Here is a 14,473-nt window from a genome sequence, read left to right as displayed (position 1 = left end):
AAAAAGTTGCTGCAAACATTAACAAAACACTGCACTCTAGTTTCTGGACTTAATCAAAAGTTGATCCAAAACCACAAATTTATCAAATAACTTGCACAAAGCTTAACCTCCAACGATGCCTGATATGCTCCAACAGACAGTCAGCTGACCGTCTCATATTACTGCTGTTGCTCTTCATTGCATCTTCATAGTGTTGTTTGTCATTTCACTTGTAACTGGTCAGCTATGTGACAATTTGGATAAAATCGTCTGCCAAATGACAAAACATGAATATAAAATATAAATGCATCAATCTGAAAACACACATGCAGTTTGAGATGTTTCTTACCGGTAAACCTGGGTTCCCCCGCTCTCCTTTGGCTCCTGGGACGGTGTTATCAGTACCTGGTTCACCCTGTCAGACAAAACACAAAGCCAAAGTGTTAACTTGAAGATAAACTCAACATCATGTTCCCTGAAGTGGAGCCTCCAGCTGTTCCAGCTGTGTTCCAGCTACACTGCTTTCAGTGACTTTAGATTTGGCTGAGGATGCTGAATGCATGTTTAAGATTTTAATCTGAATTTTCATCCCAGTATGGTCTTGAGTTTTTAACCATAACAAGCTGACTCTCACTCTCTTCTCTCCAAACATACAGATTTTTTTTTACTGGGAAGTCAATGGGAGGCTCTCAGATTCATCCTGAAGTACCAGTCAGCACAGTAGTCCTGTTTCTCTAATGCAAATAACAAGACCCAACGTTTTATTGAGATTTGGGGATTTTATGATGTAACACCTCTTTCAATTTGCTCGGCTTTGTTAAGAGGTCAACTCATTATTTATAAATGTAGTGGAGATCTGAAAAAAAGTTACTGAGTCCCTGTTTGATCGGTCTCACACACCGTCTCCTAGAAATGACATTTATAAACTGCTACTGCTGCTCAGATTACCTTTACGGTCAACATAATGAGAAAAAGTTGTTAATAACATATCTGAACGTATTAATGAAATGTTCATAGACAATTTATTTCATTTGTTTTCTGTCAAAATATCAAATCTTGCTGTAAAATATCTGCTCATAGTAACTACAGCTTTATTAAACATTCTCATGGTTGTGTTCAGACTCTGGCAGCACTCGGTTAAGGTTAGAGACAGATCCTGGTCTCTGTTTAATACACGTGTTTATTAACATTTAAACAAATCTGCAATATCTTTCACTGAGCTGAACCTGAAGTGCTTTTGTGGTCTAAAACTAAAACACGCACACAGGACTCAGGATGTGAACCTCTCTCTCTGATGTCAACATCCACCATCCACCCTGACCTCCTTCCTGTGACTTAATGCAGTACATAAATGTACATTTCATTCAAAAAGATCTGTTACAAAGCTATTACATATGCAAACGAAGCATAATTGGGAAAATAATTTAGTAATATATGCATGTAATTTCTAGGAGAAAGCGTTGGATGGTGAAGCCGTCAGAATCTTGACCAGAACTATTATGTTGCGTTCATGTAATAGAAACAACTAAAATCTGAGAGCTCCAAGTTAAATAACATTCACATTTTATTCACAGAGAAAATCACCACTCTGTCCTTCCAGGAGATTGTAATCCTGTGACCAGAGAAATGACAGCAAATTTAACCTTATTAAATTAAATTTATTAATAACAATTTAATAAGTTCAATTCTGCATTTGACTGTGAGAGTTTGACAGTTTTCTGCAATCTCTGTAATATTTATGCACAAATTACTTTCACATCTGTTCAAAATAATCCAATTCAGGACTGATGTTATGAGTCCAAGTTAAACAAAATGAATCCTTGATCTCAGTAAAACAACTTCTCTGTGCTGACATTGTTGCACATGAGACTTTATTTCCCCTGAATTCGTCCTGTCAGGCAGAACTTAGGCAAGGCAAGTTTTATTTATATAGTATATTTCATACTGAGGGGAAAACACAATGTTCTTTACATGGATATTAGAAAGAAAACAGAAGAAGAGAGAGAGAGAAAATAAAATAATAATAATAGGGATCACGATATTAACAGTAATAATGAAAATAGTATCAATGATAACAACCATTTGCAACAAGCAGACAGGGAGACGCACATCTACATTATTCAGTTACAAAGGATGTATTACATATTTTTGAAAGGAAACAGAGAAAAGAAATGTTAAAGAAATGAGAGACTGAGCACATCTTAGAGTAAACTCAGGGAGACTATTCCAACATTTAGGAGCATGAAACTTAAAGCAGCTTAAGGCATCGGTGATGTCAGTGGAACACAGGTCATTGCACAGAAAAACAGTTATTTGATATGTAATTTTGCAAACAGCATATTTGCCACAAATAGATTTTAAATCCACTCATCCAGAGAGAGAAAACACTGAAACTCACCGGATCTCCTCTCAGTCCTCGCTCTCCTTTCGGTCCCGCCTCTCCTCTGATACCTGGGATACCCTGAGGACGACAGTTCAACCCGTTAATCAACCAGCCGGAGGTCAGAGGTCAACACCTCCGAGCTTCACTCCGACATCACTCTGTGATGCCTCATCTGGAGGGTGTGACAGCTAAAGGGGAATTCCACTGAACTAAAGCAAGACAGTTTGTTCTCATATTCTTCTGACAGAGACCTACCTGCCTGTGTGACTAAATAAACAAATAAACACAAAATAATAAAAAGAGGAAAAACAAAAGAAGACAAAATGATAGTAATGCATTTGATTTGTTAATAATTTACATGAAAAACGTTTTTATTCTTTCAAGACTGCAGGCTCTGTAGTATCTGCTAAATACTGTAAATATCAATAATATTCATAAATATAAAAAAGTAATTTATCATAGAAAGTATAAAGATTTAAGGTAAATTAATCAAATCATATGTTTATTTATTGATCTATCAATGTTTTATTTTCTGTCATGAACAAATTGCAGATTCAAATGCCCCTAAATTATAAATAAATGTAAGTCATTAAGTTATTTTGTATTTAAAATGTGAACTTTTCAATAGTAGTAGCAATATGAAGATGGCAAATATTAATAAGAATATTTAAAAACTAAGTAAAATAGCTTGTTGTTATGTAAATGTTAATTAGTTATTCATATGAATCATGACTTTTTTAATAAACGTTATAGTAACAATATAAAAAGTACTATGAAATATTCAGTATTTCTATGAAATTCTCCAATTCAATTTTTTATCTTTTTCATGAGGACATTATAAATTTAATCATAAATTACATGTAAATGCTAACATGCTAAGTATTAGCATTAATACTGTTGATAATATGTTTAGCTAGTTGGCTTTTACTTTGATTTTGAATTATGTTTATTTCATTGTGTTTAATAATTCAAGCTTTGGTAGAAAAGCATCTTTGTCAATATTCATGATAAAATGGGAAAAATACAGTAAGTTTGAGTTGTACAATGTTGTGTGAAATTTAGTGAGTGGAGGGTTTTCTGGTTTGATGAATATGATGACAGACAGACAATGATCTGAGTTTCATAGAAGAGAAAATATGAAGTATTTTACTGGGTTTCCTTGATGTCCTCTCTCTCCTCGACCTCCGTCCCGTCCCGTCACTCCCTGCAAACACAAAACCAGAAACAGCTCAGCACTGAGAGCCCGAAAACCCCCCCGATCAGCTCGTTTCCTGAACACACCCGCTCATTTCCTCCATAATGAAAAAAAAAAACAGAAACATTCAGTGTCTTCACATCATCAGGCTGCTTCATCTGGTCTTATTAGTTTGTTTGCCTTAAGAGGAGCATCTCTTTCGCAGGCAGGTGAGGACTGTGGCCACTAAAACGCTGCTCTTCTGTGACCACAGGGCAAAAATAAAGTGGAGAGAGTCCTTGTTATATAAAGTTTTCAATAAAAAGGGCACTTCAACTCTCACGATTTCAAAATAACACAGTAATCCTAATAATGGTTATTGGGCTGATCTGGGCATATTTTAATGCATCTGTCGGTCTGACTTTCTTCTGTTGGGTTTTCCACCTCTGACTCCTCTGCGTTCAGTGTTATCTGTGAGCTAGTGGATAGTTGTCCAGATGACATGCCAGATACTCTGAGGTTACCTGCCAGATATTGTGTGGTTACATGCCAGATACTATATGGTTATGTGCCAGATACTGTGTGGTTACATGCCAGATACTGTACAGTTACATGCCAGATACTGTATGGTTATGTGCCAGATACTCTGTGGTTATATGCAAGATACTCTGTGGTTATGTGCCAGATACTGTGTGGTTACATGCCAGATACTATATGGTTACATGCCAGATACTATATGGTTATGTGCCAGATACTGTGTGGTTACATGCCAGATACTCTATGGTTACATGCGAGATACTGTATGGTTATGCGCCAGATACTGTGTGGTTACATGCCAGATACTCTGTGGTTATGTGCCAGATACTGTGTGGTTACATGCCAGATACTATATGGTTACATGCCAGATATTCTGTGGTTACATGCCAGATACTCTATGGTTACATGCAAGATACTGTATGGTTATGTGCCAGATACTGTGTGGTTACATGCCAGATACTCTGTGGTTACATGTCAGATACTGTGTGAATTCATGACCTTGGTGGTCCAAGACTGGTTCATTTTCTGGCAACGTGAACTGTCTGAGGTCATATTAATATGCTTAACATACAATGTGTTAAACCACCTGTTAAAGCCTCATTGGTTAATGCTCTGCGCTCCTCGATGCTCTGGGTCAGTAAGGCTCTAGGTCTGAATTGCGTTGGGGTGCTTGGACCATATTATACTTGCCTGCAAGTCTAATTGTATTTGTTTTTTTACCTAATTCTTTTTGTTTTTGTGATTTACGTTAAAGTCCAGATGAAACAGCATCTAGTGAGAGTATCTAACTTCCGTATGGCGACGTATTTCTGAGTGAAACAGGACAGACAGGCAGGACGTAACGTTGTGTTGCTAAAAGTTGAGGATTGATTGATGGGTAGATGTCATGATATTATTGGTTGAAATTGGTTGGTCCACGCCTACATAAGCGCATGTCATATTTTTGTTTTACTGGAAGAAAACATGATTGGATTTTGATATAAGAATACAAAGAAATTGATGTGTTTGTATTTTTTTGGCAAATATTGTTGAATAGATGCACAATATGACCAGGGATGTGATCTCAAAGGGTTAAAAAGGCATTTTTCATTTCATCTCGACTTTGGCTGGTGTAACACTGTAACTTCTGTTTGGGATTAATAAAGTTCTCTGTCTGTCTTTCTTCACTCTACTGGGTTTTGTCCACCTCAGCCTGCTAATGTTGCATCACTGCTCTCTTTTCTGACAGCCTATGGGCAGCACATAAATAGGTAAAATACAGAAATTCACAATAAAGTCCAGCTTATGGCGCCTGGGTCAGCCTCGGTCTCACAATAATGTTCTTTATACTACAAGTGTTACTGGAGTTTTGACCTTTTCAGACTCTTTTCCTTCTCTATGCACCTTGGAAGTACTGAAGATGAAGTTATGTGAAATCCCTACTCTGCTTTTGTCCCACGTTCTTGTCATATGGGATGGATGACAGAGACAGAAAAGATTGTTTACAACTTGTGAGTATTCACGTCAGACAACTCAGGACAATTGTATGATTATAGAGTTGCTTGAGTGTGGGTTAAAAATACTGTGCACTGACAGTATTACACCATATTCAGAAAATGTGGGTGGAAACACACTGAATGACAGACTCTGTCTGACATGAGGCGGCCCTGTTTTCATGATTTTCCAGCACTTCTGTATTAAGAGGCACCAAGTCTGATACAGTATATCAGAGTTTTCCAGTCATAATCATGACTTGTAAGTTACAGAGGTGGAAGAAATCCTTTACTGTAGTAAAAGCACCAATACACCAATGTCAAAATACTCCATTAGAAGTAAAAGTCCTGCATGAAAAATCCTACTACAGTGAAAGAACATCAGTATTATGAGCTTGATGTAGTTAAAGTATTGCAGTAAAAGTACATAAGTATTATGAGCTTGATGTAGTTTACGTATTGCAGTAAAAGTAGTGGTTTGGTCCCTCTGACTGATATATTATTATATATGACATCATTAGATTATTAATAGTGAAGCATCAGTGTTAGAGCAGCATGTTACTGTTGTAGCTGCTGGAGGTGGAGCTAGTTTACACTACTTTATATACAGTTAGCTAGTTTAGTCCAGTGGTTCCCAACCTAGGGGTCGGGTCCCTCCAAAGGGTCAGCAGATAAATCTGCGGGGTCGTGAGATGATTAATGGGAGAGGAAAGAAGAAAAAACAAACTTCTGATACACAAATCTGTTTTCAGTTTTTGGACTTTTTCTCTAATCTTTGATTTTTGCTGAAGTATTGGATCATTTGAACATTTATTGAAATGAAAGCATGTGAGAAGTTTAGAGGGAAAAATCACTATTTGGTGGAGCTGTTAACAACTCATAGACATGTGAAATGTGACCCCGACTACACACTACTTTTTGTAAGACGTCAAAAGACAAAAAGGTTGGAAACCACTGGTTTCATCTAGAACAATGTGTTGTATTTTAAAAGCTTGTTATATTATCCATTGTGTCAAATCTTCATCTAAAAAGTAACTAAAGCTGTCAAATAAATGTAGTGGAGTAGAAAGTACAATATTTCCCTCTGAAATGTAGAAAGTAGCATCACATGGAAATACTCAAGTAAAGTACAAGTACCTCAGCATTGTACTTGAGTAAATGTACTTAGTTACTTTCCACCATTGGTAAGTTGGTGTGAATTCTATCTACAAGTCGCAATCTCGTAATAACAACAATGCTGATATGACATGAACACAGCATTATTAGTGGAGAGCAGTGTATCATCATCATATACTGTATGTATATATCGTCATATTGTCATACCTGTTGCCCATCGACTCCGTCCAGTCCGTCTTCTCCATCCTCGCCCTGCAACGTAGGAACAGAACTGGGTCACAGCTGATTTTTCTTTTCTGTGTGTTTTCCAATGAGACTCTATTTGTGCTTTAATGTTTATTCAAACATTCCTCAGTACATACAACACATCACATTACTTCCTCACTTAATTGATGTTAAAGTTCAGCCAGTCTGAGTCACTCACCCTGTTTCCCCGAAGGCCTCGGTTTCCCTGCAGACACACAACGCAGTTTGATTTACACACACATCATGAATTCTTCTGTCAAGTTAAAATACTACTCACTATTAACATCACAATCTAAAGTATTACTGTACCTTCATTCCTCTGAGTCCAGAACAACCCTGGACACCTTGAGGTCCACTGGGTCCGGGACCCCCACGCTCGCCCTGCAACACATACACAAAGAGACACATGAGAGTCCAGCAGTAGAAGAGATGTTGATCCAGCTGTAATATATCATCACTGTAACAAACACTGATTCATTCGACCCTCTGTTTTACAGTTTACATTTTTTAAAACAGGATTTGGGTCATTTACACACATTGAAAGCCTCAGTGAAGATTTTAGGGCTGCAGCTATTTATGATTATTTTTATTTTTTGGATAATCCAGCAATTAAGGCTCTAAGGTTTAATGTTGTCACTTGATGTATACATGTTTTATGTATTTTAGTCTGTGTGCCTCAGTCTCTGTTTTACCTGGCTGCAAGACAAAGTCCCCCTCAGGGTTGGTAAAGTTTCAGTTGAACTTGTAGGGCTGTAACTAATGATTATTTTTATTATCAATTTGTCTGCCAATTTTTTCTCTCTTTTTTTATGAATCATTGGTTGTTTTGTCTATAAAAAAGTCAGAAAACAGTAAAAAACAAAAAAAAAGTCTGAATGTTTGTGAAAAATTAACTGGCGCTCAAGGTGATGTCTTGTTTTGTCCAAGCAAAGCAGCTAATTCTCCCATTTGAAAACCAAAAACCATCAAAAATGTGGCCTTTTTGCTTGAAAAAAGACTTAAATGAGTAATCGATTCTCAAAATTATTGCTGATTAATTTTGTGAAGAGCAACTAATTGTTGCAACTCTACCACCAATTATTTTCTCAGTCAATCATTTAAAATACTTAAATCCTGTTAATCAGAGTGTCTGATGCTGTATCACTGATGACAAATGTAGTTCTCCTCATCACTCTCTGTATCACAAAACCGGATGGATTAATCATCTATTATCATCTCTGTTAAAGCTTCCAAACTGCCTCAAATCTCTTCTCTAATTTAAATCTCGTAACGACAGAAACATGACCTAAAAACTACACTAAAACCTTTAAATTAAACCGACCGCAAACTGCCTTCCAGATGGATTCTTCTTAGGGATCTTAAAGTTTTACTATGTGGCATTTTTATTAGTCTTGTAATTGTTTTTATTAACTCTATTTGCTGTTTGATTGTTGGTGAATTTTCTCTGTGCTTACCTTAAATCCAAATAAATGTTATCACTCAACTTAATGGGCGTTATCAGTAGTGGTAGTATAGTAGTTATCAACATAATTATGGGTTAGAAGGAGTCTGCTACGCCTGCTAGTAGGTTCACAAGGACGTTATCATCCATTGGTAAGGTGGACGTCACCTCTGAGTTACAGTCTAGCTGCCGTAGTAATTATGTAATTATGACGTATCTCAGATGACGTCAATATAAGACGACTTGATTGGATGATACTGGTAGGTGCCATGGTTCTATTCCAACGGGTAGATTTGTGACATCACAACTAGTTTGGAGCCAGTCGTGGTCCAGTTTGCAACTTACACAAGTGTGATGTGGAAACTTGAAGCCTCCAGTGTACAAACACTGAGGATGGACTTTACAGTGATGATGTTTTCAGAATTTTTATCCAGGTAATTGGAAGGAACACCATATCAGACACATTTTAGTCAAAGAAGAGTATTTCAGTCTCTCAACATGTCCGGAGAGGATCTTTAAGTTTAAATTTAATGTAATTTTTACATTTAATTTAATGTAAATTTAATGTAAGTATTGATAAAATGAATAAAAATGAACTTACAGCAACGCCCTCCTCTCCTGGGAACCCGGGGTGACCCTTCTGTCCAGGCTGACCCTGTAATTAAAACACACACAACAGCTTCAGTGGCAGAAAAATCGAGTGAAAATCTCACAGGTCAAAACTTAATCAAGAAGGACATCCAGCTTTAAAACCAGTTTCCTTGATGATAATAAAATTGAAAGCGTTACGTAAGAAATATTTCTAGCAGAATCTAATTTAAATATCCACTTTTCAGTTTTAGTCTTGAGCAACTTTTGATTCACACAACCATATGAACAGCAGCTAAATTTGTACGTGGTTGCTATCTCAGAATCACATTAACTGTCTCATTCTTTTTCTACAACATCAACAGTTAAAACAACAACAAAGGAAAATACAGAAATACAATACAACAAGGAGATTACAGATGCTGCATGTTGAGGGTGATAAAGTCGATTTGAATATTTTAATGACCATCATATTGCAGAGAACCATTTCTATTGCAAATACTGTCATGGTCCAGCTTGTTCTCTCCCTCTGTCTGTCTGTGTGTGTCTGTCTGGGCGTGGTGCTCTGTTTCCCTCTGCTGCCGATCAACCTGCACACTTGTAACTCATCCACGCATCAAGCTCCTGCAGTATATTTATATCCCGGCTCTACACTCCAGTCTTTGCCAGATTGTTCATTTCGCCAACGTGGTACTACGTTACGGCCAAGTTTAAGTTTGCCTGAACTCTGTTTGACTCTGTGTTTTCCTGTTCCTCAGATCTCAGATGGGTCAGCTCTGTCTGGCTCGCCCAGCGTCTAGCCAGCTTGTTTTCCAGCCGACAGCTCAGCTCTCTCTGCCTGCCCGCTCTGCAAACCTCCATCTCTACAACTTCTCAATAAAACTAGATTTGAATTGTTCCAAGCTGTGTGTCTGAGTCCTGCTTTTGGGTCCAAAATTAGCTTAACCTCACAAATACCCAGGTATGGTTGTGTACGGCAAGGGATCAAAGCTTATGACTAACATACAACTGAAATAGTACCCACATGGGAAAATAAAATTGCAATAAAACAAATAAATGTACATGTTATTAGCACTCAAAATAAAAAGGTCAGAATATCAACACATGTATGTTATCAGTGATCAAGATGCTGAAAAGGATCGGAGGAGGAAAAATGTCTTTTATCTCGATAAAATAATCATTAAAATTATTGTAAAACTGTACCTGCAAACATGAAACATTGATTTAACTTAACTTTGACTTAAGTTGGTCTGTATCTCAAGATAACCGGCTGCTATACTTTCATCATGGAGTCCTTCCTCTCAGCCTTGAGGAAAAACATCTTTAACCTCTGTGACTGTTTACTTTTAACACTGACCCCGGAGCAAGTGGAAATGTGAAATGTGTCCTGGTTTTACTTTGAGATATCAACTGCTGAACCAGGCCTGATGTTTTCTTTATGAAATCACTGCTTGTGTCTGCTCGCTCTCAGTACAGACCTGACTTCTTATTGCATTTGACACGTATTCCCAAATGTTCTTGACATCATGTTTGAAAGTTCAAGGCTTGTTTGTATGACTCACCTTTAACCCCAGGGGGCCCCGAGAGCCACGGATACCTTCATGTCCTGAACATTTGCACATGACGCCGCAACACTCCCTGTTTGACACCGTGTCCTGCAGAGAGACAGAGAGAAACAAACAAACATTAAATATCAAACAGAGACATTTTTCATTACTTTTATTTAATGTGATTCTGTTTATCTTCTCTTGAGTCTTTATGGGACGTCTTTGTATCAGCATTTAGCTTCCTACCTCTACAAGGTTTGTTTACTTCATGTATACTTGTGTGTATGTAGATAAAAACGTGCTCATATATACAGTAGCAGACAAAAGTTTGGACACATCTTGAATGAGAAAGTGTGTCCAAACCTTTTGACTGGTACTGTATGTGAATGTATTTGTGTGTACATATCAAATCATTAACTCTTTTGTTAAAATTGTTATTTAAATATGCAAATGAATTAATAAACAAAAGAAATGTAAAAGATTACAGATTGTACTGGCTGCAGATGCAGTGAAAACATACAATGAAAAGCTTTCTGTTCTTTCTGTTCATTAACATCCATGAAATACATATTTAGGGGTTTATTGTATAGTTGTTTTACCACCAAACAAACTGTATTTACAGACTAATTTGGTAGCTTGAAAACATTCCTTTAGAAAGACTTTTTAGGCACTATATTTTATTTAAAAAACAAACAAACAAACAAACAAAAAAAAACCTCCTGCAATGTCCTAATTAATACATCTACAGAAAGGTCACAATCTGCACATGCTGCAGGTTTTGGATACTTTTTTTCTAAATATAACATGACAAGTTCTACATAATATGGAACATCAGAGCATTGTAATGGTACAGTAAATAAAAATCAGGTTCAGTGGATGTTCACAGAGTTTAATTCCATGAAAGCCGTTCAGGCTTACTGGAATCTGCTTTTTGGCCATTCTTTGACTTGGTGAGTAATTTGCATATTTTCTCTAGCCAACACTTCCCTGAGGCTTTTTTCCCTCTTTTTTTCCCATTCCTGCAAACAGACATGCCTGGACAGGAAAACCATTTCTGAAGGAATTAGTTTCTGTGATTCTTATCAGCTGAGGAAGTTAGGAGGAGGGTGACCTCTTATTATTTATTTATTTTCATTTTCATGATTACAAGGAATCTATATCTACCTCAGGAAAAAAAAAAAGTTTTGTATCTGGATGTAACTTGTATCCGTACAAATAGATGAACTCTAACACATATGAGTGATTTAAGAAAAATTGTGGCATTCAATTTTCTCGTTTTTAGAATGAAACTCGCCCATAAATTGAGCGGTACAGGTCGCCTTATATGGACATGAACAGGTGACATTCATCACGCTGAAACCACACAAGAAAAAAGAGAAGAGAAGTTTAGTTGAAGAATACAAATATATTCTTCCATGAGGCCAAATGCATAAAATAATCGTCTGAATTAGCTCAGTAAGTGACAATGATCCAGCTGAAAAACACTGCTACCTTTCTGATTGGCAGGTTGTTTAAGCAGTGTGTTTAGAACTCCTTGACATTTTCAGAGAGCAGATTAATATGTATAGTCCTCTTGTTAGTCAGCTTGTCCAGAGTTTGATGAAAAGATGGATATCAGTTTAATATTTGTGTGTCCAGCAGAGATGGAACATATCAGGCCTTGCCAACACAAAGATCGGACGCAGGGGGAAACTGCTCGCTTAACACCATAAAACGTGAAAAAATAGCTAAATAATGTTGAGAGACTAATTCTTGTATTTTCAACAACAAAATTTCAAATTTATTTCAGTGGAATTGCTGCAATAAGTGGATTCATTCGTGAAGATTTTGTAAGTTTGTGCAAAGCTTCACAGAGTTCAACTTTGGTCAACGTGTAAATATGAATTTGTACAGTTGACCAATATCAAAATGTCTCAACAGTACTGAGCCCAAAATGGAGGCTATCATATTATATGTGTCAAATTGTCTTTTATCTGTCGTGTCTAGTTCTTATTTTATTTTAATTTTAAACCTATTTCATTGGTTTCATTATTTTTTTATCATTATTATTTTTATTTATCATGTGCACTAGTCTCATATTGTTGTACTGTTTGCAATTGTTCTCTCTTATTATCAGTCTGTCAGTCATCTGTAAAGCACTTTGATTTGTACCGACCTGCACAAAAGTTCTGCACAAATAAAGTTTGATTGATTGAATGAAACCATCCAGTTTTAGATTAACCTGCTGTGTTCGAGTATAAAATGCTCCACACAAGACAAGAAGCAATATGGTTTGCAGTCAGCAGTGAAATGAAAGTGGATGAAGTAAATATGTATGTTCTCTTAAATCAATGGCTTTTCCTTGTACAGTTAGCATCCAAGCCAGCTAGTTCATCAAGATATAGCTCCGATGCTAACACTTCTCTGCAGAATTCTGTTGCAGCTGATGTGAATGGACACAACAGTGACATGAATGACTTACAATCTGTTTGAGGATGGTGCTGGCGACACTCGGCATGCCGATGCTGAGAGGAAGTTTGTAGCCGAACCCTCGACCAAACTCCACCATCTGCAGCTGAGCGGGATCATGCACTACATCCAGAGCCACAATCAGCAGAGCGCTGACCCCTGCAGAAAACCCACAAAAAAGATAACAGATTCATGCCTTCATGTGTCATTGATCTGCACAGAAAAAACCTCTGCCTTTCTTAGTTTTTACCAGACTGTCGCAGCTGCTCTGATTGTTGCTCCAGTGTCATCACGTCTTCATCGAGTCCGTCTGAGAAGATCACAAGCACCTGAGGGACGAGGTTGGTCAAATGTTGGACTGTTTAACATGTAAGAGTTCATGGAACAAACTTTTTACTTTTAACTTCTGCTTTGAATCATCCATTCACTTCTCCAGTGTCATTACTCCAACCCTGACAAAAATGTGTCCAATAAAAGCCTGACAGAGTGACAGATTAACACAAATAGTGGTACAGTAGTGTCTTCTTATACTGATCAACCTGCACATGGGTTGTTCAATCCCGCATTGGGGTCAGATTTGTGGTTTGGGATCAGAAAACACTGAGCACAATGAGAAGCATTTTAAAAAAACTACAAAGAAAATATATGAAAATCTATTGAGAGCAATTTTCCTGACTTCTTGGAATGTATCTAAAGGCTATGACTATAAATCAGACCTTCATGAATGTAATATCTTCTACATTATCTTGAGGTGGACTCATTTTCTAATTTTCTTCAGTTCTATAAAGACTCTTTTCACTTCTCAGTGCTGGTCTTTATTTATTGCAAGTGCAAAACTGTGCAGACTGACCAGTGTAATGTCTTTACTCAACAAGCCACTGATTTGTTAAACAACACTCAAGGTTACCACCAAGAGTACTCAAATCAACGAGAGTTCAGAAAAGTGTCACCTTTACAAAACCGTGTCTTTGGGATGTCGACAAAACAAAGTGAAAGAGTGTTTTTTATGTGTGTAAGATTGTGTTATGTCAAAGACTCACCTTCACACCAGCTCTGGACTGGGCCCTGAACTTCTCCTCAAAGGATCTCAGCAGGTTGGTGTTGAAGACAGTTGGCTGTGCCAAATTCAAAGCCATAACTTTCTCCACCACATCCTCGCTGTAGCCGTCGAAGTTGAAGTCGTCCATGGTACGTCCATCACGGCTCACCACTCGGAAAGCAATGTTGGTCTTGATGGGGGTGGTGCCAGTGCAGCACATACCTTGCACGGAGGAAACGTAATGGACGATCTCCGGGAGGAAGGTCTGGAGCCTGGTGTGGCTGCTGACCAGCGTCTCACCGGGAACTCTTTGAGAGATATCGAATCCGAATGCGATATCGATGCTGCAGTCTTTTTCTGCAAAAAACAGTTATTTTCATTATCGAATCATCTGCCAATTATGTTCTCAACTAGTCGACTAATCAGTTTATCTGAAAAAAGGAAACATAAAAAAATGTCCATTATAATTTGTTAAAGCTCAAGGCAACATCTTAAAATGTCTC

The 14,473-nt window shown here is 37.4% G+C and overlaps 1 protein-coding gene across 3 annotated transcripts in view; it reads right to left on the bottom strand.

Annotated features, from left to right (window-relative positions):
- Positions 1-14,473, bottom strand: part of col6a4a (collagen, type VI, alpha 4a) — an 83,589-nt gene that overhangs the window by 27,520 nt on the left and 41,596 nt on the right. For all 3 annotated transcript variants that reach the window (XM_067600325.1, XM_067600324.1, XM_067600326.1), the window contains 11 exons: positions 13,972-14,327; positions 13,182-13,260; positions 12,945-13,090; positions 10,499-10,591; positions 8,950-9,003; positions 7,217-7,288; positions 7,086-7,112; positions 6,869-6,913; positions 3,513-3,566; positions 2,378-2,440; positions 329-394 (listed from right to left, as the gene is read on the bottom strand). In XM_067600325.1, coding sequence (XP_067456426.1) covers positions 329-394; positions 2,378-2,440; positions 3,513-3,566; positions 6,869-6,913; positions 7,086-7,112; positions 7,217-7,288; positions 8,950-9,003; positions 10,499-10,591; positions 12,945-13,090; positions 13,182-13,260; positions 13,972-14,327 — 1,055 coding nt within the window. The remainder of the gene's footprint in view (positions 1-328; positions 395-2,377; positions 2,441-3,512; positions 3,567-6,868; positions 6,914-7,085; positions 7,113-7,216; positions 7,289-8,949; positions 9,004-10,498; positions 10,592-12,944; positions 13,091-13,181; positions 13,261-13,971; positions 14,328-14,473) is intronic.

Source organism: Thunnus thynnus, chromosome 10, assembly GCF_963924715.1.
Source record: "Thunnus thynnus chromosome 10, fThuThy2.1, whole genome shotgun sequence".
Taxonomy (NCBI): domain Eukaryota; kingdom Metazoa; phylum Chordata; class Actinopteri; order Scombriformes; family Scombridae; genus Thunnus; species Thunnus thynnus.
The sequence above is the reverse complement of the archived record's forward strand: the minus strand, read 5'-3'. Positions and strand labels throughout refer to the sequence as shown.